This window comes from Thunnus thynnus, chromosome 19 (genome assembly GCF_963924715.1).
Source record: "Thunnus thynnus chromosome 19, fThuThy2.1, whole genome shotgun sequence".
Classification (NCBI taxonomy): Eukaryota; Metazoa; Chordata; class Actinopteri; order Scombriformes; family Scombridae; genus Thunnus; species Thunnus thynnus.
This window is the reverse complement of record NC_089535.1, coordinates 2,956,710-2,979,615: the sequence shown is the minus strand read 5'-3', so window position 1 is coordinate 2,979,615 and position 22,906 is coordinate 2,956,710. Positions and strand designations below refer to the sequence as shown.

General features: G+C 40.8%; 1 protein-coding gene across 1 annotated transcript; it reads left to right on the top strand.

Moving 5' to 3' along the window:
• Positions 1-7,321: 7,321 nt before the first annotated feature.
• kctd9b (potassium channel tetramerization domain containing 9b) lies at positions 7,322-14,516 on the top strand. The gene is made up of 12 exons (XM_067574507.1): positions 7,322-7,511; positions 7,674-7,795; positions 8,452-8,495; positions 9,351-9,444; positions 10,176-10,234; positions 10,331-10,459; positions 10,545-10,612; positions 10,682-10,777; positions 10,937-11,086; positions 12,191-12,296; positions 12,446-12,579; positions 13,264-14,516. Exons 1-12 carry the CDS (start codon positions 7,464-7,466, stop codon positions 13,378-13,380), a joined length of 1,167 nt encoding a protein of 388 aa, XP_067430608.1. The 5' UTR covers positions 7,322-7,463; the 3' UTR covers positions 13,381-14,516.
• The last annotated feature ends 8,390 nt before the right edge of the window (positions 14,517-22,906 follow it).

The window sequence follows — 22,906 nt, the reverse complement described above, 5'->3', positions numbered from 1 at the left end:
CAGAAACAGAAAGACAGACAGAACCCCCCCCCCCCCCAGCTGACCCCTTGGTGCTGCAGTGCAGTGCTTTAGGATTTTCAACAATAATGGAAATCGGCCTAATTTAGCTCTGCAGGCATGGTTAGTTCAATCAGGGAAGACACAAGTTGACATGAATTCAAAAGTTTTATTGAATAATATATTTTTAATATAATACATAATCAGAAGAAACTGAAATTTTCCTCAGTGACGGGGACATATGACCTAGAAAAGAGTGAAACATTGCTTCAACATACAACAGTGATTGGCAGTAGACAGCAACTGGTGCAGTGATGAAGGAAAAAAACAAAGAGAAAACTGGTGAATGCAATACTGGAACAAATGAACCAGGAGATGGTTGCATACTGGTCAGTGAGCGGCCAGTTAAAATGCACAGTATGAGACCAGTAGAATGTACACTAGAAGATGTATAACTGTTTACTGAGAAATAACCATTGAGTATGAAAACAAGAAAACATGTGGGAGATGAGACGAGTCAATATGGATGAAAAGCTAAGCTAATGTCTCACCAGACATTAGCTTTTTACATCATGGTTTCAGGGATCTTTGAACAACAAGGATGGCAGATTGATCTGGCTGAATATATGAAGAATATATAGAAGACAACCAGTTGTTGATTTGATTTGATTTGTTTTATTGATTGGGACAGTGTGCAGTTATAAACATTAAAGATGCACTTCACCGGAGTTAGCTTGAAGCTAATTTGCATCCGTAGTCCCCCCACAATCAAAAACATACAACAGCACAACAACAAACAGTACAACAACTTGGAAGCTAGAAACTTTTTTGGTGTATGCACCAGCCGAGCAGCTCCTATAGGACTGAATGGACGCCACTTTTAGTCTGGTATCCAGCTCTTATAATACAAACATGTTCATGTGCCACTGAGCAACTTTCATAGGAATGAACGAGGTCCCAGTTTCCAGCTGATTGGGGATGATGGAGGAGTGCTCTGCTCTGTATGAACAGTTCAGTTCTGGACATGTGCTGACATCATTTTGATACCTTGTAAATATATTATGTATGTATTAATGTGGTGTATTATGTTTGTTTTTTACAGTGTACATAATGGTTAATAAATATTGTAAATGTGTTCAAAGTAAATGTTTAAAAGTCAAATCTCTCCTTCCTAATATAATAAAGAGAAACTGTTTCAGTAACAAACATTTAATGAACAAAAACAGATTATAGACGGATATATATTATTTAACATATTTAAGGGTGTGTCTAACAAAAATATGAGTAAAGCTGGAGAGGATGTTGCTTTTTAATAAAAACGATATATAAGTTTCAGCCCTGTAGTTTCTGCTCTGTCCTGAACGTTAACATGAGACACAAACAGCTTAAAGGACAGTTTGTAGATTTCTCTGATGGAGGAAACTAAAGGTGAGTGAGAGACTTGGATTAAAATATGTTATTAGAGGTGTTTCAGTTATAGTTGAATACTGAGTTAAGTAAACATGCAGCAGATTAAATAGATTTTTAATGTGTTATGACAGACTTGTTGTTGTCACATCCGTTGTGGCTCCATCCAGTGGTCACTACAGGAAACATCATTATCCAGAGTTGATCTCATATTCTTCAGGATACGTTCATTATGATGATGTGAGCTGTGTTTTCTTTGAGTCTCTGTCAGACTTGCTGCTCAGAATAAAGTAAAACAGACATTTAATGAACAAAGTTCAGCAACAGACTCAGAAAGCAGCTGATGATCCAGTGAAGACACCAATCATGAAGCTCACATTTTATTCATGATTCACAGAAAAATGCATCAAGCAGGATAGAATAACACAATATAGTGCAATCACTAATATATAACTTGTTATCAATCAATCAATCAATTTTTATTTATATAGCGCCATATCACAACAAAAGTCATCTCAAGGCACTTTTCACATAGCAGGTCAAGACCGTACTCTTTAATTTACAGAGACCCAACGATTCCCCCATGAGCAGCACTTGGTGACAGCAGTAAGGAAAAACTCCCCTTTAACGGGTAGAAACCTCAAGCAGACCCCGGCTCTTGGTGGGCGGCCATCTGCTTTGACCGGTTGGGTTGAGAGAGAGAAAGAGAGAGGGAAAGGGGGGGTGGGGGGACAGAATAACAACAATCATAACAATAATGACAATGACAGAGCAGCAGCCAGAGAAGGATGCCATCAGGACTGTGAAGGACCATGAAGGCTCGGCCCTGAACCCAGGGTTTCCTGTGAGATGAGAAAGCACAAAAAAAACTCTGGGGAAGAAGCCAAGTTAGTGACATGCATTGATGTTACATGAATGCATACAGATGGAGAGGAGGAGGAGGAGAGGGGAGCTCAGTGCATCATGGGAAGTCCCCCAGCAGTCTAGGCCTATAGCAGCATAACTAAGGGCTGATCCAAGGCGAGCCTGGTCGGCCCTAACTATAAGCTTTACAAAAAGGAAAGTTTTAAGCCTACTCTTAAACATAGAGAGGGTGTCTGCACCCCGGACCGAATCTGGTAGATGGTTCCATAGAAGAGAAGCCTGATAGCTGAAGGCTCTGCTTCCCATTCTACTTTTAAAGACTGTAGGAACCACCAGTAAGCCTGCATACTGGGAGCGCAGTGTTCTAGTGGGATAATAGAGTATTATGAGCTCTTCAAGATATGATGGTGCCTGACCATTAACCATTAACAGCTTTGTAAGTTAGGAGAAGGATTTTAAATTCTATTCTAGATTTTACAGGAAGCCAATGTAGCGAAGCTAAAATGGGAGAAATGTGATCTCTTTTTCTAGTTTTAGTCAATACATGTGCAGCTGCATTCTGGATCAGCTGGAGAGTCTTTAAAGACTTGTTAGGGCAGCCTGATAATAAGGAATTGCAATAATCCAGCCTAGAAGTAACAAATGCATGAACTAGTTTTTCTGCATCTTTTAGGGACAGGATGTGCCTGATTTTTGCGATATTACGTAAGTGAAAAAAGGCAGTCCTTGAGATTTGATTTATGTGGGAGTTAAAGAACATATCCTGATCAAAGATAACTCCTAGATTCCTTACGGTGGTGCTGGAGGCCAGGGTAATGCCATCCAGAGTAGCTATATCATTAGATAATGTGTTTCTAAGGTGTTTAGGGCCAAGCACAATAACTTAAGTTTTATCTGAGTTTAATAGTAGAAAATTGCAAGTCATCCAGGTCTTTATGTCCTTAAGTTCGTTTAACTGATTGGTTTCATCTGGCTTCATTGATAAATATAATTGGGTACCCTTGCCTTCATGGAGGATTAATCATTAACATGTACAAACTGAAATCGGTCTGATAAATAGGACTTAAACCAGCTAGAAACCAGTTAGAAAATAAAGAACATGAAACATGACCTTTGTCATCTGAAATATTAAACTAATCTTTACAAGCTGTTTGATTCAAAAACATGTGAAGAAAATCTCATCAAACATTTCATGACTCGACTGAGAAACACAAACTTCAGAAAGTTGGATTCACGTCCAATACAGCAGAATATTTATTATTCTGTTCGGTTATTATATTACCTGTGTTGTTGACTTGAGTAGATGCTGAGATGCTGAGGAGAGGAGTCAGAGCTCAGATGGGTTTATATCAGCAGAGAGGCAGCGGGTCACATGATTTCACAGAAACAGTCTGAGACAAATGAAACTGAAACAGAAGGACAGACACCCCCCCCCCCCCAATTTTCCCAGAGGTGGGAACATATGACCAAGAAAAGAGTGAAACATTGGTGGAGTGAAACAGTTATTGGGAGAGGACAGCAAATGGTGCAGTGATGAAGGGGAAAAAAAGAAAACTGGTGAATGCAATACTGGAACAAATGATCCAGGAGATGGTTGCATACTGGTCGATGAACGGCCATTAAAATTGAAATGCACAGCATGAGGCCAGTAGAACATGCACTGGAAGATGTATAACTGTTTACTGAGAAATAATGACCACTGAGTGTGGCAATATGAGGGCTGATACAATATTATGGGTAAAGATTTAAACCCTGCATCCTCCCAGCAACTCCTCCCACTCCCACCTAATGCCCTCTGCACTGATAGGCTAATGCACCAGGTAAAGTGCAGAGCGGCAGACTTACCTGCATTCAGCCACAGCAGCATATCATACTGCTACAATCCATCCCTCCCTTTTTCATCATCAACCCGACAATGCACTGGAAAAGTGTAGGAGTTAGTGTCAGGGTCTGAAGAAAGGAGACACAACATTTGACTGGGCGGGTGGGGGCCTCGCATGAGCCATTTCATCGGCAGTCCTGGGAAGGCGAGGGGGGTTTGAATGATGGCCAGCCCTGGATCAGGCTGTCCGCCGCATGGCAGTTCCATTACTCCCTGGGGGAGAGACTGCTAGAGGGGCAAAATGAGTGGAGGGTAAGTATACCGCCGCATCGGCAGGAGGGGCCAACGCCGGCTTTGCTGTACGTTGCACAGCAGTCTCACTGCTCTCTTGGGGGGACACGGCCAAGGGTGCAGAATGGAAAGGGGGCAAATCGGAATGAATTCGTGCTGGAACACCAAACTTGGAAAACCACTCAGTGACTAGCACCTGGGCCATGGTAGAGGCTCTTTGGTCACAAGTGGGGACAGCAAGAGTATATTTGCTGAAGACGTCGGTCAGCACAAGGACATTCTCAAGCCTGTTACAGGTTGGTTCCAGCAACCATGTAATCCATAGCCAAAATTTCGTTTGGCTCCGAGGCCAGCAGATGCCCCATGAAGCTCCGGGCCAGTGGCCCTGAATCCTTGGCCACCTGGCACCGCTTGCAGGTTTGACACCACATGCCTCACATCAGAGGTCATGCCCAGCCAAGGCGTGTTACACAGCCCAAAGGGCATGTGGTTCCACTCGAACAGCCTGAAAGGAGTGCAAAAAGCTGTCTTGGGTTGGTTGGCCTCCGCAACCGGAACCTGATTGTACCCACTGGCTAAATCCATGGTTGAGAACCAGCTGGCTCTGGTCAGCGCATCCAATGACTCCTCAATACGAGGAGGAGGGAAGGCGTCCTTCCTGGTTCTGCTGTTAAGTTTTCGGTAGTCTACGCATAAGCACAGGCTACCATCCTTTTTCTTAACTAGCACAATTTGGGAAGCAAAAGGGCTGCTGCTTTCCCTTATGACCTGCGCACCCAGCAGCTGGTTGATGTTCTCTTTGACCACCTCGTATTCTGATGGTGGAATACACTTGTAGCGCTGACGGATGGGGGTGTCATCCAAAAGAGCGATTTTGTGGGAAATCAAGTTAGTGCAACCCAAGTCACCATCATGGGAAGGAAAGAGGCGTGTTTCCGCAAAAGACATCATACTTCCTTCTGCTCTTCGGTGGACAAAACTGACAGGGCTACTGCATCTACCTGGTCTGACAGCGTGGGAGCCACAACTTGGGAGGCCATGGTGGCTGTATGAGATGAAACCTCCACAACACCAGGAGGCAAACTCACCACACGAACCTCACCCAAGGCACCTACCACTGTTCGAGGGTAAAGCAGTACATCCCAAGAACCCACATTCACATTGGGGATGTATGCAGTACCGCTCTCCACTCGAACCAGTGCTGGGGAGACCAGTAGTCCAGCAGGAAGTCCCTGATCTGAGGGCTCAAAGAGTGCAGTAGTGCCAGAGTACTGTACAGAACATGTAGCTAGAGCCATGTGCATGGTGCCACCAGGGATGCGGCAAGCCTTCTCGCCTTGCACCTTGACCTTACCAGCAGCTTCAGAAGGAGGGTCTTTAGAGGTCTGATGGCATCTCTGCAATGCTTGCACCACAGATTTTGGTGCTTCAGTGACAGTGGGTAGATCAAACAGGGCGAGACCATGTTGCCCAAACAGCATCCTGTAGCATCTCCGCAGGATGTTCATCCCCAAAACACCAGGTGCGTGAGGAGATTCATCAGCCAAAGGGTCACTGACCACCAGTAACCCACACCTTGGCAACAAGGCAATACAAGGGCTGATACAATATTATGGGTAAAGATTTAAGTTTATGAAATTTGAAAAGAAAACCGACAACGCCACCCTGGGAATTTCACCCAGGGAATTTTAAATAAATATAAATGGTAATGGAGAGGCATGCAGGTAAGTAATACCAGGAAAGGCAGGAGACGTGGTTCAATGTTTAACAAATATTTAACAAATTTATTTAGTTGGTCACAATATGTTAAAAATGACTTAAAAGAGAACTAAAGCGCTAACACCCTGCTCCAGTGCTGAGGCTTACTGATAGTGAGGGGAAAACTGGGGGGAGGAAGTCCAAATTAAATAAGGAGCACCCCACTCGTACGTGGCACACGTGGCACTCTCTCCTCCCTAACATCTCTCCCTCCTCCCTAACATCTCTCCCTCCTCCCTAACATCCATCTCTCTCTCCTCCCTAACATCTCTCTCTCTCTCCTCCCTCCTCCCTAACATCCATCTCTCTCTCCTCCCTAACATCTCTCTCCTCCCTCCTCCCTAATATCTCTCTCCTCCCTCCTCCCTAACATCTCTCTCTCTCCTCCCTAACATCCATCTCTCTCTCCTCCCTAACATCTCTCTCCTCCCTCCTCCCTAATATCTCTCTCCTCCCTCCTCCCTAACATCTCTCTCTCCTCCCTCCTCCCTAACATCTCTCTCTCTCCTCCCTAACATCCATCTCTCTCTCCTCCCTAACATCTCTCTCCTCCCTCCTCCCTAACATCCATCTCTCTCTCCTCCCTAACATCTCTCTCCTCCCTCCTCCCTAACATCTCTCTCCTCTCTCCTCCCTAACATCTCTATCTCTCTCTAACATCTCTCTCTCCTCTCTAACATCTCTATCTCTCTCTTTCATTGAATGAGCGTGGTGAATGCAGTGGAGTTTACTTTGTGAGTGAGTTTTTTTTTCCTTTTTATGTTGTTTTTCGCTGTGGTTTTGTTTTTGGACAGGGCAGACAAAGTAAATCGTGTGGTTGAAAGCGGTGTTAATATTGAAGACACTCCGGTGTTCTCGTCAGTTAACTCCGTTAAAAAAGTCATAATTTCCAATCTTCCACCGTTCATGAGAAATTAAATGCTGGCAATAGAGCAGTTTAGGTACGGGCAACAAGTGTCGCCCATTAAACTGATCCCCCTGGGCTGTAAACCTCCCAATGTAAAACATGTCATGTGTTTCCGCAGGCAGGTCTTCAAGACTGTGTTTTGCTGTTTTCTCGCATCGTCACTTGATGGCACTGAAGCTGTTTGTGAAATGAAGTTTTAAGAAAAAAAAGGGGAGACGTTGAGGTCCCGCCCACCTCCTTTGCTGATTGGCTGTTGCGTCTAATCTAAGTGTCTGATTGGCTGTTTCGCTGGTGCTGGGCGTTTTAAGCGGAGTCAGGAAAAGGAAGAGAAGAGTAAAGAGATTGTCGCTAAAAAAAAAAATGTATTAAATGGGGAAAATTAAGACCAGTTGACAGTTAAGTTGATGTTATTCTGCCATGAGAAGAGTCACACTGTTTGTCAACGGCACGTCCTCAAATGGAAAGGTAACCTGTGGAAGATAAAAGAGGGAGATAGGTGCCAAAACGGCTAGTTTACATCGCGTTAGCTTACCGTTAATTTACCGTTACAAGCTGATGTCGGACATTTTGTGTAATTAACGGTCGTGTAACATGTTTGTTATGTGTGTTACCGGTGTTACCGTGCAGGTGGTGGCCGTGTACGGCTCCCTGGAGGATTTACTGTCTGTGGCCAGTTCAAAGCTGGGGATAAGAGCCTCTAGTGTTTATAACGGGAACGGCGGCCTCATAGACGATATCACACTCATCAGGTGAGATTTACGAGGAAGTACTTTACTAAAATACCAGTACAACAATGTAAAAGTACTCCATTACAAGTCCTGCATGTAAAATCCTATTACACTAAAAGTACATAAGTATTATGAGCTTGATGTAGTTAAAGTATTGCAGTAAAAGTAGTGGTTTGGTCCCTCTGACTGATATATTATTATATATGACATCATTAGATTATTAATAGTGAAGCATCAGTGTTAGAGCAGCATGTTACTGTTGTAGCTGCTGGAGGTGGAGCTAGTTTACACTACTTTATATACACTTAGCTAGTTTAGTCCAGTGGTTCCCAACCTAGGGGTCGGGCCCCTCCAAAGGGTCAGCAGATAAATCTGAGGGGTGGTGAGATGATTAATGGGAGAGGAAAGAAGAAAAAACAAAGTTCTGATACACAAATCTGTTTTCAGTTTTTGGACTTTTTCTCTAACCTTTGATTTTTGGTGAAATATTGGATCATTTGAACATTTATTGAAATGAAAGCATATGAGAAGTTTAGAGGGAAAAATCACTATTTGGTGGAGCTGTTAACAACTCATAGACATGTGAAATGTGACCCCGACTACACACTGCTTTTTGTAAGACGTCAAAAGACAAAAAAAGGTTGGAAACCACTGTGTCACTGTGTGTCTGTCTGCAGAGATGATGATGTGCTGTACATATCAGAGGAAGATTCATTTGAAGGTAAGTTTATGGTAAAGTTCACTTGTTAAATTAGATTTTTATAAAACTTGAATTCTTTTTTCACCCAAAATATAAAATAATGTGAGTTACCACTGATCTCTGAGGGGAGGAAATATATTTTGAGAATAAAGATGAGATATTTTGAGGGGAAAATATTCTGACAATAGAACAGTAATAATTTGAGAATAAAGTAGAAAATTTATCAAGCTGTAATACTACTTTTTCAGATTATTTGCTTGATTAATCGTTTGGTCTATAAAATGTTGATAAATGTTACAGTTTCATCTTCAGATGTCTTGTTTTGTCCGACCAGCAGTCTAAAACCTGAAGATGTTCAGTTTATTATCCTTTAAGATCAATCAAAGCAGCAAATCCTCCTGCTGTTTACCTCCAATGTATCGGGGGGGGCAGATAGTAAAAACCTGGACAAATCAAACAAACACTGTCTGCATGAGTAGAAACCAGTAGAGGAGAAGAAGCTGCAGCAGTTAGTCAATCCACTACAAATGAATCAGCAACTATTCTGATAATCGATGAATCATTTTGATTCATTTTTCAAGCATATATGTGATGGTTACAGCTTCTCTTGACTTTACATGACAGTAAAGTGAATATCTGCAGGTTTAGGTTTGACAAGACATCTGAAGACGTCACCGTGGAGTCCTGGGAAACTGAGATCGACATTTTTTACTGTTTTCTGATTTTTTATAGACTAAACGATCAATCCATAATGACAATAATCGTTAGCTTCAGCTCTGGATTTTGAGTCAACAGACTTTTTAATCATCTCAAACTTAAAACAAGATCATGAAGAGCATCACAGTCCCTCTCAGTAACTCGCTGACCTGTGTGTAGATCCTCAGTACGACGTCGGAGGCCCTGAAAACTGTCAGACTCACACCGATTGGCTGACGCTCAACGTGGGTGGACGCTGCTTCACCACCACGAGGTAAATATGACTGTTTGGATCATGGATGGAAAACAATACGTTGTTCTGGTCCTTCCTGTTAATCCGTCTCTGAGTTGTGCTTTAAGTCCTTCCTGAGTTCTTAGAGGCTGCTAGCTAGTTTAAAACTAGAGATTCACTAAATGAAACGTTTATCTACTTCACACATTAATAAAAATAACAGTTTTAGGAGCCAGAAGATAAAAAACTTTCAGTCCTGTGTGAATGTTGGTCTGACTTTGTTTTATTTCTATCTGCATGGAGAAATATGTTTTATAATCAGTAGCATTCATGCAGTTTACAATGAGGTTATGCTAAGCTAACTTAGCTAAGCTAACAGCTGTAATATTCAGTAACAACTCATCTCTATGTAACAACTAGTTTGTGGAGCAAAGTTTTAATTTAGTCATTTGAAAATCTGCAGTATTATAAGGAGGCTAAGGTTGAACAGCTAAGAGCTAACGTGCTAACTGACTGTTACCAAGCTAGTTAGCTCAGAAAGCTTTATTTTCCCTCCTCAGTAACTTTTCGTTGTTGTTGTTGTTGTTTGGCGTGTTGTTAAAAGTGTCAACATTACACCTTTTTCAGACTGCAGAAATCTTTAAGTTGTGTCATTGTGTTGTTTTCAATGTTGATATTTGAGTATCTTATGTGTGTATGAATGAATATATTTGACCTAATTATTTATTGTGTGTGTGTTATTGTGTGTGTGTGTGTGTGTGTGTGTGTTGCAGGAGCACACTGGTCAGTAAAGAGCCTGAGAGCATGCTGGCCCACATGTTCAGAGAGAAAGGTGAAGACCTTCATTAAACCCGTTTTCAGTTGAAGATGAACGATCGATCTCTTTTCTCACTTTACTTCATGTCTGCTTGTTTTGTTTGTGATCCAGATGTTTGGGGCAACAAGCAGGACTCACAGGGAGCGTACCTGATAGATCGCAGCCCAGACTACTTTGAACCCATTCTCAACTATCTGAGACATGGACAGCTGATCATCAACGAAGGGATCAACCCGCTGGGTAGAACAGACACTCGTCACATCTACAGACATGAACAGATCAGTCACATGATGAAGCTTTCTAACCTCCTGACTGTCCGCTGTAGGTGTGCTGGAAGAGGCTCGATTCTTCGGTATCGAACAGCTGGCTGAGCAGCTGGAGACCCTCATAAAGGTGAGTGAGTGTGAAAATATATTTGTGAGACGTTTATTCAGTGTTTTCACATCTGTTTCTCCTGCTCAGGCCTCTCAGCCCCCTGAAGACCACTCTCCTCTGAGCCGGAAGGAGTTTATTAGATTCCTGTTGGCCACGACGACCAAGTCAGAGCTGCGATGTCAGGTAGACAGTCACAAACATCTGCACCACCTGTTAACAGTTGTAGCAGGGTTACCTCCAGGAAACGGATAACGTGACAAGAATACATTTTTTTGTCAGTTGAATCATAACTGCAGGAAACACACAGTCCCTCGTATTCATCATACGTTTGTGATCCTTCAGGGTCTGAACTTCACCGGCGCTGATCTGTCTCGTCTGGATCTGCGCTACATCAACTTCAAGATGGCCAACCTGAGAGGAACCAACCTGACCCACGCCAACCTGAGCGGAGCAAACCTGGAGAGGGCGGACCTGTCCCTGGCTTCTCTGGATGTGAGTCGTCGTGTTCACGCAGGTTTAGATCAGTTTAGATTAGCAGCATTCATGAACAAGTTTCAACATCAGGGAGAGTAAACACTGACACAAACTTAAGAGTCAGGTCGTATTAGAAAGAAACTCTTTCATGAGGAAGGAAAACATGTTGACAGCTGCTCTGAACTACCTGAAGAGCAGGTCATCACAGAGACACGGTTATTGCTTAAATACGGAGATAACAGCGTTTATTTTCTCCTGGACATAGTGTTAAGATCAGTTGTACACAAGAAAAGTGACAGAAATAAGTGAAGAAAAACTCCTTTAACCTGAAGAAACCTCAAGCAGAACCAGACTCTAGGTGGACACCATCTGCCTCGACCGGTCTGGTATATAGAAGAAGAAAGAGGGAGGTGGAGAGAGACAGAGAAGCAATAACAACAACAATAATAATAGAGATATGACTAGTAGTAATAATAGCAATAACACCTGCAGGATAACTGCTCCAACCCGGCAGCCAAGGCTCACAGTTCAGATCCTGCAAGACGTTTTTAACACAAATAGTTGTGTTAAGAGTGAAAAAGCAGAAGAGAAGATCAAACCCTGATTACTTGATTGTTCAGCTGTGCAGGAAGTGGTCAGTATCAACACCTTAAGCAGCAGCGTAATCCAGCAAAATTAGGAGAAGAGAAATATCAGTATTTAATGTGAGTCTGTTATTTATCTACATTTATTTTTACATTTATGCATTTGGCAAACACTTTGGTCCAAAGCCACGTACAATCCAAGTGTGAGCAGCAGCAGAGAGCCGGTGGAGAGAGATGAGAAGTGGAGAAACATGAGCTGTTTTTGGCTGGTTGAAGACCAGACGTGTTACAGTAGTGGAGGTGAGAGATGAACTCTGACCGTAGAGAAGATCTTTGTGATGATGAGCGAGCGACAGATGCAACGTCCTCATATTCCTTTACTTCAGCTCTGCAGGTCTAGCAACGCTTTCATGTCACAGCGGCTTGTTTGAGTCCACGTTGAAAGAGAAATATTAATATTAGTCACATATTCAGTAGGTGTGTGTGTGTGTGTGTGTGTGTGTGTGTGTGTGTGTGTGTGTGTGTGTGTGTGTTTCAGGGAGCCAACCTGCAGGGTGTGAAGATGCTTTGCACCAACGCTGAAGGAGCTTCACTGAGAGGCTGTAACTTTGAGGATCCTGCTGGAATCAAAGCCAACCTGGAGGGTGAAGCAGCCAATCACACGTTTCCTTCACGACACAAGATGACGTTTGTATTGATCTTACATGTCAGCGTGTGTGTGTGTGTGTGTGTGTGTGTGTGTGTGTGTGTGTGTGTGTGTGTGTGTGTGTGTGTGTGTGTGTTGGTGTTTCAGGAGCCAACCTGAAGGGTGTAGACATGGAGGGAAGTCAGATGACGGGTATCAATCTGAGAGTTGCTACACTGAAAAACGCCAAACTGAAGAACTGCAATCTGAGAGGAGCAACACTGGCTGGGACGGACCTGGAGGTGAGCGCACACACACACACGCACACACACACACACGCACGCACGCACACACACACACACACACACACACACACACAGTCGTGTTTCCATCACTTCAGAGGAGAGTTTCAGCTCATTTCTGCTAATTCCTCCATCCACATTAAAACACCAGAACAGGTGATTCTCCATCTTCTTGTTTCTTCTTCTTCTTCTTCCAGTAAAACGCCGCGTTACTGCCACCATCTGTTTTATCAGCGATATGACAGCGTTTGTACGAAGCTCCGTTTCCCCCGTACACGCTACAACCTTTTCACATTTAAACACTCTGGAGGACGTTTTGGAAAAGCTCCGTTTTCAGGGAAGAAAAACACCGTTTTAGTCTGGACGGAGGAACAAAACAGACGTTTATGAAATTATCCGGCTTAGCATGGACATGGATTAGATTAAACCTTAAACCAAGTCTTTGTGTCGCCACAGCATGAAGAATAATATATATATATATATATATATATATATATATATATATATATATATATATATATATATATATATATCTTTATATTTTGGTCAATATTAGGTGTTAATTTAGGAGCCTGAGACCCATCGAAACCCCCACAAACAAACACAGACACTGAACATCCATAATTAACAGGACTTATGATGGACTGTTAGAATTTATGTGTTTTTTTATTTGTATTTTTCCAGAACTGCGACTTGTCAGGATGTGATCTTCAGGAGGCCAATCTGAGGGGCTCCAATGTGAAAGGAGCCATCTTTGAGGAGATGCTGACTCCTCTGCACATGTCTCAGAGTGTGCGTTAAACAAGTCTTCCACACACGCAGCTTTAAATCACAACACACACTCCCGTTTGTTCCTCTGACGACGACCAACGAATGACAACAAACTTTGTATTTAGTTTAGATTTTTATACATCATGTCAATTATGTTATTTTTATCATGTCATTCAGTCTTAGTAAATGAACTCCACTGGGCTTCTGAATGTAGGTTTTGATTGCTTATGAAAGTAATAAGTGTTAAATACAAGCTGATAATATTCATAAGCTTTCAAAATGAGTTTGAAAGTCGTTTGAAATACATTTTAATACATGTAATCAAAGCACTGCTGACTACTGTAAAAAATCATCATAATTTAAATACCTGCAGTGAGAAATATACATTTTAAACTGCAGTGGGACAGAAGTCACAAGACTTAAATGTGATGAAATGATGGTGAGATTTTGATATTTTGTTACAGAAAAAAAGTTTCTTTTTTTTTTTATGTCTCATTCCATAAATTCCAAATAGTCGCTGCAACATGTTATTACAGCTGTTATTACCTCTGGCTGCTGGTGAAGGGATTTAATTTTAGAAAATAAACAGGATGAGTGTTTTGACTGGAAACATAGTGTTTTCTGTTCAGAGAGGATGATGAAATATTATTATGTGAAACTATTTGAGACTTAAGAAATACACAAAAATACATGACGCAGTGTTTTCAGTCTCTACGTGTGACCTCTGACATCAAAACAGGTGCTTACTGAAACCATTCTGTCCTGTTTTGTACTTATTTTTTTATTATTATTAAATTAGTCGCCTTGCATATCAGTGTCAATGTAAAGAATAGTGTGTACGTTTATATCGACCTGTTGAACTACAGTAGAAATGTCAAAACAAGCATCTGCTCGTTAAACTGCTGTTTTTTTGTTTTTTTACACATGATGTTCAGTTATTACTGTGGTAACAGGAGAATGTATATTTTAGTAAATCTCTGCTGAATGTTGGTGTATTTATACGTGTTTTGTCTTAATTCAGTGTACGTCAGAAACTGTAAACTGGTGTGAAATGTTGAAATGAGAAAACCACTGAGGTGCTAAAAACCCGAACCGTCTGTTTCAGTCTCTCCTGCTGTTCTGATTCGTTTTTATCACCCTGATGTTTAATAAATGTTTTCATGAAATCGTGGTCCAGTGTTTAACTTCTACAAGTGTGATGTGGAAACACTGAGAATGAACTTTACAGTGAAGAAATAAACGATATTTACAGATTCACAGATTCTGGATTTTTACATGAAGGAGAACATAACGAGATGATTCAACTTTGTGGGAAAACAAGTCTTAAAGGAGGGATCTTTAAAAGAAGTTTTGCTCTGCATGTTTTAAAGTTTACCAGAGTAAAAACTAACTAATGAATGAATAGTTTCAGACACAATAAAGCAAACATTCAGGCCTGTAAACCTGCCAACACATGACGTCTAACTATGGAAATTAAGCAAATATACACAAACAACATGTAACAAAACAAACACATTCAAAACTGCATATGCATCCATTACTGTTTGTCATTAATTAATCTGTAACTAATAGTGTTTTATGATTATTAAACTACTAAGTGGAATGAAAGTTGAATGATGTTATCTTCTGGTTCAATTACATTTGATTTATTTATTTCTATCTTGATGTTATAAAACAAGATGAAAACAATAACGAAAGAAAGAATAATTATGAATAACATAGACATTACAGCTGCAAACATACACTTATACATGATTCAAGATTATTTATAATTCATAAGTCAGGTGTTTAAACAGCTTCAACTGGACAAATAAATTGACACATTCATTCATTCATTCATTCATTCATTCATTCATTCATTCATTCATTCATTCAAACATTTACAGTAAAGCTTGAGGGAAAGAAAATGAAGTTTTGCTTTTAACTTCAACCTCTTGCTGTTCAGCTGCTGGATGTTGTACCTCGATGAAACAGCAGAGGGAAGTGTTGTCTCAGTGTCTGTGAGCAGTTTTCAGTAACAGTCAGTGTTTCCATCCCAACAGGAACATGTTAGCAAGTCATTCATTGTCCCTCTTCTTGCATAATGTCTTCATCTCTTCTGACTAAAACTTTCCTGATGAATCTTCTCCTAAAGGACGAGTTCACAATAGTTCAACTGTGTCTTAAATCAACAGTCAGGAGCCCAAATGAACATTAAAGCTGTTTTTCTTGCTGTAATCATTCCTCCTGTTCATACTGACCATTAGAAGATCCCTTCATGATGCACTTACAATGGAAGTGATGGGGGACAAAATCCACAGTCCTCCTTCTGTGCAAAAATGTATTTAAAAGTTTATCTGAAGCTAATATGAAGCTTCAGCGTCCAAATGAGTCACATCAAGTAGATATCTTTCAACGTTACAGTCTTTTTAGTGCCAAAGTTCCTCTTTTTGTTACTATACTTCCACCTGCAGCTCAACAGGGAAACACTGTCCGAGGAAACACAAAGAGGGAATTTGATGCTAAAAAGACTGTAAATGTGTCAGATATCCACTTGATATGACTAACTCAGACTGATGAAGCTGAATAGAAGCTTCACAGAGACTTTTAAATGACTGTGTGGACACACTGTGGATTTTGGCCTCCATCACTTCCATTGAAAGCACATTTGAAGGATCTTTTAATATCCAGTATGAACAGGAGAAATGATTAGGAAAACCTCTTTCACTGTTCATATGGACACCTGACTGCTGGTTTAAGACACTTGAAAAATCATGAACCCGTCCTTTAACTTCTAAGATTGATTGTTATGGGAAAACGAGGCCGAGGACTAAAGTTGTCAGATAAACGCAGCAGACATACTAAAGGTTCCTGCACTTTTAGCCTCTGTGGAGCTCCACCATGACAGGCTTCAGGCCAAACCTCCAGATCCGGGCTCTAACAAGGCCTGACCCCAACCCCAAGCTCCCCCTCCAGTTTCAGTTATTTTCTGACACTGCAGATGGTGATTAGGCTGCGGTTACGGTTTACATCTGTGGTTTATTCATGTCCACATTCATTCTGTCTGTAAACACAGAAACATGTAAACAGGTGACCAAAGAAATCAGAACCTGGACTCTAAGAGCTGTGGTGTAAACTGTCATCAATAAGAGTGTATCGCTGGAACATGATGGAGCTGTCTGTGGTCTTTCATCCAACCACTACAGCATAATGTGGTGGTGTGTTTACATGGGCAGATGAGGCTGTGGGCGGAGGGGCTTGATTGGTGGTTTGTGGTTGAGAACATTTACGTAACACAAAATGACAAAGTGTGAAATCATTTCCTTAAAGCTGCAGTTAATTGTTATCTTTTGGCCACTTGGGGGCAGAAGAACAAGCTAAAAACACAAAACTCAATGGATTATGAGGAGAGGATCACGTTACCAACGGACAGTCAGGAGGCAAATTTTCGATAACCTTCCAAGCTCCAGTACTGTAGACGAAGGCAGACGCCTTGGATGATTTTACAAACTGTCAAACTATTATCTCAATAGTTTTTAATTAGCCTTAATAATACAGTATATAAACAGAAGTGTCTTTTCTGTATGTTTTTATTGGTATTCATCTCTGCCTGCTACACACAGACCTCCCATCTCTGTTAAGGCTACTTGGTTCCTTCCAGCTAGAAAACTCTACGTAGTATCAGCGGAGCTCGTAGAGCCGTTCAGTTGAATCGTTGTTAACTGCAGTGAGACTGAGCAGCAACCTCTGGGGCTGTAAAATGAGGCCAATGCGGAAGTGCCAAAAACTGCAGTTCCTTGAATGGCCACTTGAGGCTCCAAAAGTGAGTCAATCCCCATAGACCTCCATGTTAAAATGCCCAACTTTACAGCAGAAATAAACATGTTTACAGCCTGGTACAAAAATGGTTTTGGTCTCTGTAGCTAATTTCCCCTTTCATGACAACTGTACGGGGGTGAATTATTTTATAACTCACCCGTTTAAATGTTATTAAGCCGTAAAGTTATGCATAATGAAGGACATGGCTGCTTTGAGTGACAGGTCCACCAGCTAGGTGGCTTGTTTCAGCCATTCGGCCCGCCTCTTTGCCCATTTTCGATTGGCTGGGAGTTAGGCAGAGTCACGCACTGCCAAGTTGGCGACGGCCGGAGCGGCTCACTTTGAGCTTCAAAACCAACGGGTGACGTCACGGTAACTACGTCTATATTTTATACAGTCTATGAATGTGACGTATGAATAACCAACCTCAGCTCACGACATAAAACTGACTTGAATGAATTGCTTCATCTTCATCTTCATGAAGAGCTTCATAATTTAACCTTTCAAGTGACTTTAGCATCAGTGGTTTAAACTAAAAACTGCAAGTCATTAACATAACTCTTAGCTTGTTGTCCTTGGCTATCATTAGCTAGCTGCACTGGAATGTGTCCTAAAAACAGGAAGGACACGAGGAACTAAATAGTGTCAGTTAAAACAGCAGCTACATGTTTGTGAGCTTTCTTTACTTTAAATAATCAACATTGCTGCTAGCTAACCAGCTAATGTTAGCCCTGAGTTTAAAGCCTTTTCACCAATACTTTCTTGTTCAATATTGCTGTTAAATGCAATATAGTCTTAATAAGTGTCATTCCTAGAGGAAAGTAAACAGTTAATGGAGTGCAGAAACGCAACCGTCACTGGAAAATGTTTCCTGTACTGGAAAACAGTTAAAAGTTTACCAGCTAGCCTCTATGTCAGCTGTTTGGACAGGTAGTGTACTATGGGTTGTTTACTGAGAAAAAACTGATGACAGACATTTTGTCTTTTCTCTAATCACAAAGACCAATAACTACCAGAGGAAGTTTTATGAGGTTTGGTTCAATTTTCTGATGTTTATAAAGGAAGAAACCTAACAGGAAGTAAATATTTTTATATTTTTTTGTTTGTTTTTTAAGGATAATGTGCTACCCAATTTACTGATACATGGTGTCCCCTTCTAATTTTTCATTTGTCTCCACATTTTTTCACTGTTTTTTTTTCTTACTGTACCTGTAGCTAATCTTTGTCCAGATTTATTTAGTTTTGTTTTATTCTGTTTGTTTCATTACTTATTGTTCATTGATTTACTGCAATAAATGGTTTTGTGTTTCATTATAAAAACTTTAATTACTAAAGTGTACTGAGACACTATGTGATTTCACACTCCACATGAACATACTTTCTGAAAACAGGTTGATTTCAGCACAGTGTGCAGGCTATAAAACTGAAACAAAGAGCTAAAAGAGGCTAAAATGCTCCAAAGAGCTGAGAGGAAGTAAAGAGTTGTTGATAATTCTCAGTGGGTTCATCAGTATGAGCAATAACTTTCACATTACACATTATTTAATTCATTTTAAATACCTTAATATTGATGAGTGCAGCCTGAAAGACAAATATCACCTGTAGCAGGTTTGTGGAGACTGATTTCACGTTTTGCAGCTTGGATCCATCTTATGTCACATTTTTAATTGAACCTAAATCAGCTGAGTCAAGGTCTGGTGTTATAACATCCTGACCGCTGCCAAACACAACACTCCCCCACACTTTACTCACTGTGTGTTATAGGAAACTGGTGGGTGTATTTTCGGTACAAGGATGAAAATTATGAACCCAAAAATTCAACTCTGTGTTGCTTCACTTTATATTTGGGCAGGATATCCTGGACACTCCAGAATAAAATGTAGGACTGTGGGCTGGAAGTGTTTATTTTGAAGTTACTGGTCTCTGCACACCTGAGTGTGTGTTTGCAGTTTGCTCAGTGACACGTTTGCATCGGTGGAAAGTAACTAAGTACATTTAAACAAGTACTGCACTTAAGTACAATTTTGAAGTACTTGTACTTTACTGGAGTATTTCCATGTGATGCTACTTTATACTTTCTACTCCACTACATTTATTTGACAGCTTTAGTTACTTTTCAGATGAAGATTTGACACAATGGATAATATAACAAGCTTTTAAAATACAACACATTGTTAAAGATGAAACCAGTGGTTTCCAACCTTTTTGTCTTTTGACGTCTTACAAAAAGCAGTGTGTAGTCGGGGTCACATTTCACATGTCTATGAGTTGTTAACAGCTCCACCAAATAGTGATTTTTCCCTCTAAACTTCTCACATGCTTTCATTTCAATAAATGTTCAAATGATCCAATATTTCAGCAAAAATCAAAGATTAGAGAAAAAGTCTCAGAACTGAAAACAGATTTGTGTATCAGAACTTGACCTGATGTTGCTGTATTGGTACCTTAAAGGATCTTAATACTTCTTCCACCACTGCACATGGCTTCATTTTGATAAAAATCAAACATAATGTTCTTATGGAAGACTTTTAATGTCCAAAAAACAGATCAAACTTCTTCAACATAAAGTCAGCTGTCACATTTTTGCACTCGCCGTTACGAGCTCCTGATCCGTCCACAGTTAATGAGGGCAGCCCACACAGATGTGAGCTCATACGAATAAATGGCTGAATCACCGTCGTCACGCCTGTTCCACTGAGATTACTGGAACAAGAACATCTGTCTGCCGTGTTCAAACTATCATCCCTAATACTGTCTGTGCTATTAATCTGAATGAAACAACAAAATCTGTGGTTGGTAAATGTCCTCCAGAACAAAAACATTACAAATCATTGTTGGGGAATAAATATGTTTTATGATGTGACAACATCTGTGGTTAAGGCTTGGTTATGTTCTGGGAAAGATCATGGTTTGGGTTGAAATAAGTTCTTTGTTAAAGACTTATTTTTGTTAAAGAGACTGTCCTCCAAGAAATATAAGTAGTTTCATAAAGTGCCCAGAAACAACATCTGTTTACATTGCATGCGCCTTCTAGCAGGTGTAGTAATTATGACGGGAGCAAAGGAATCAAACAACGATCTTTAACACGAGAGATGAGGAAGTATCATAAAAGTACAAACTGGATGCTCCAAATGACTCTCATTCAAAAAGCTTCAACTTCTCTCTAGAAATACAAAGTCAATCTTTGTTTTCAACGAGTCATTACGGTCTCAATCTCTAAATTCAGGCCCTTTAATAAGTAGTCATGGTGTAAATTATTGCTCTGTTAATGAGATCTGAAGACTTAAGGTGGTTGTGTGGCTCCTTCAGACATACTTGTCGGACAAAGAGGAAAAAGAGGAGTCAGGGATGATTTCTATCTTTATCTCTTCCTTTTTCATTCATGACATGACTACATCTGTCACTTTTCATGTGAACAACCAAGTGCAGCACCATGACTGCCTTCCAGGAGAGACTGAAAAGAAAGAATGCGCCCTTATCTCCGTATTTAGATGATATCACGTCTGGCCCGCCCCTCTCTGTGACAGACGCTTTTCACTCCATCATTGAATGAAGCTGCTCAGAACGACTATAAACGCGTTTGATTTCTAATGTGGTCGGACAACACGTCATAAAAGCCGGTTCTGAGCGACTATAAATAAGAGTTTATAGCGTGTTCAGACAGGATGTAAAGCTGATCATGTCTCTTTCACACGTATTTGACTGCTGAACCATTTGTGTTTAATTTCCCCAAAATATCAACTGTACAGTAAATGTAAGGAAGGCAGCAATGGACGCACCGTGTGTGTTTGTGTTTCCTCTTCTGTTCCTCTGTACATTTATGCAGCAAATTCATAAAAACTACAGGATACGTGCACTATACATGTGTCATTCTGTGTTGCCCCAGGTCATTTCTACTTGTGTCTTTGCATTGACTTTGGACGTAATCGCACCGTGTCTTAGTTTGCTTTCTGTCTACACACACAGCTATAATAGCAGCTTTATTGTCTGCTGTGTGGGTGTTGATTGACAGTTGTGATTGACACAGTTGGCTCACCTGCTGCTCTCCCCGCCTCAGGGACTCACTCCGAGTCGAACTATTGTCACAATATTTCACTAAGTTTAATGTTAATTGATTATGATACCTGCCCTGTTAGCCCTAAAGTAGCTAACGTTAGCCCAAGTGTGCAGCGCTCCCAGTAAGCTAGCATTAGCTTCCAGAGCGTGAAAGACAACACCCCGCACTCCTTATATGGAAGGTCCAAATGGAAAAGATGGCGCCAACCAGAAACTGCAACTCTGGGTGACGTCACACGTCACTACGTCCATCTTTATATACAGTCAACTTTTTTTTTTTTTTCAAACCTTCGAGAAATTCGAGAAATTATTAAAAGAATATAATTTCAACAAAGAAGTAATTATTATGGGAGATTTTAACATCAATAGGGAGACAAATCCTCTAGAAAGAACCTCAAACAGATAACCGACAACTTTGACCTCATGCAACTGATCAGCGGGCCCCAAGCGGCAACCTCCAGGGATGAAAAACGAAGCTAATGCAGAAGTGCCAAAAACTGCAGTTCCTTGAATGACCACTTGAGGCTCCAAAAGCGAGTCAATCCCCATAGACCCCCATGTTAAAATGCCCAACTTTACAGCAGAAATAAACATGTTTACAGCCTGGTACAAAAAACGGTTTTGGTCTCTGTAGCTAATTTCCTCTTTGGGTGAATTATTTTTATAACTCACCCGTTTAAGTTTTATTAAGCCGTAAAGTTCTGCATAATGAAGGACATGGCTGCTTTGAGTGACAGGTCCGCCAGCCGCTAGGTGGCTTGTTTCAGCCATTCAGCCCGCCTCTTTGCCCATTTTTGATTGGCTGGGAGTTAGGCAGCGTCACGCCAAGATGGCGACGGCCGGAGCGGCTCGCTTTGAGCTTCAGAACCGCTCTTCAGAAACCAACGGGTGACGTCACGGTAACTATGTCCATATTTTTGGGGAATAAATATGTTTTATGATGTGATATGGTAACTGGTCTCTCTGACCACAATTTGACACTGGTAGCCAGAAAACTAAGCAATACGCAGTTTAGCCCTAATGCCAGGGAATATGAATCTTTTGGAATTCCCAAAAACAAAAACAGGAGAATTTTAAAAGTGTTGTTCAACAGATTGATTGGGATGATCTACTGTTGGGCGTAGACCATGAAGAACACTAGAGAGCATTATTAAAGATTTTAACTGCAAATTTAGGCGCAAAAATAACAAAAACACTGTCCCTTGGATAAATGCAGACATTTTAATACTAATGAAAGAACAGGATCTTGTCTTAAAAACTGCAATAAAAATTAAGTTGAGTCATGACAGACAACATTTTGCTAGTTTAAGGAACAAGGTGGTAAAGAAACTAAGAAAAGCAAAGGCAGATTTTTTATTGACCATAATAGAAAAGGCAAGAAGTAACTCTAACATCACAACAAAGAAAGGAAACTGCTTGGACATTTTTTTTTAAAGGATGAAAATGGATGCAGCAGAACCAGAGATGTCGTCTTTTTTATCAGGAGACTCTTGACGGACGACCACGACCTGCAAGTAGAGAATCACCTGACCGAGATCAGAGACAGTTGTAAGCATCAGTAGGTTCGTTCATCGTACTGTAACATAAAGTAAACAGTGAAGAACGAAACACAACTGTTGCTCACAAAACTCAACCTGCTGCATTTACGGGTTACACTTACAAATGTTAAAATGATGAGAAACAAACTAAACACTAAGCAGCC

Excerpts from the sequence above, each read along its gene's own strand:
- kctd9b (XM_067574507.1), top strand. The coding sequence starts at position 7,464 with ATGAGAAGAGTCACACTGTTTGTCAACGGCACGTCCTCAAATGGAAAG. Across the intron at positions 10,460-10,544 it reads CGAAGGGATCAACCCGCTGG|GTGTGCTGGAAGAGGCTCGA; the intron begins GTAGAACAGACA and ends TGTCCGCTGTAG. Across the intron at positions 11,087-12,190 it reads TGTCCCTGGCTTCTCTGGAT|GGAGCCAACCTGCAGGGTGT; the intron begins GTGAGTCGTCGT and ends TGTGTGTTTCAG.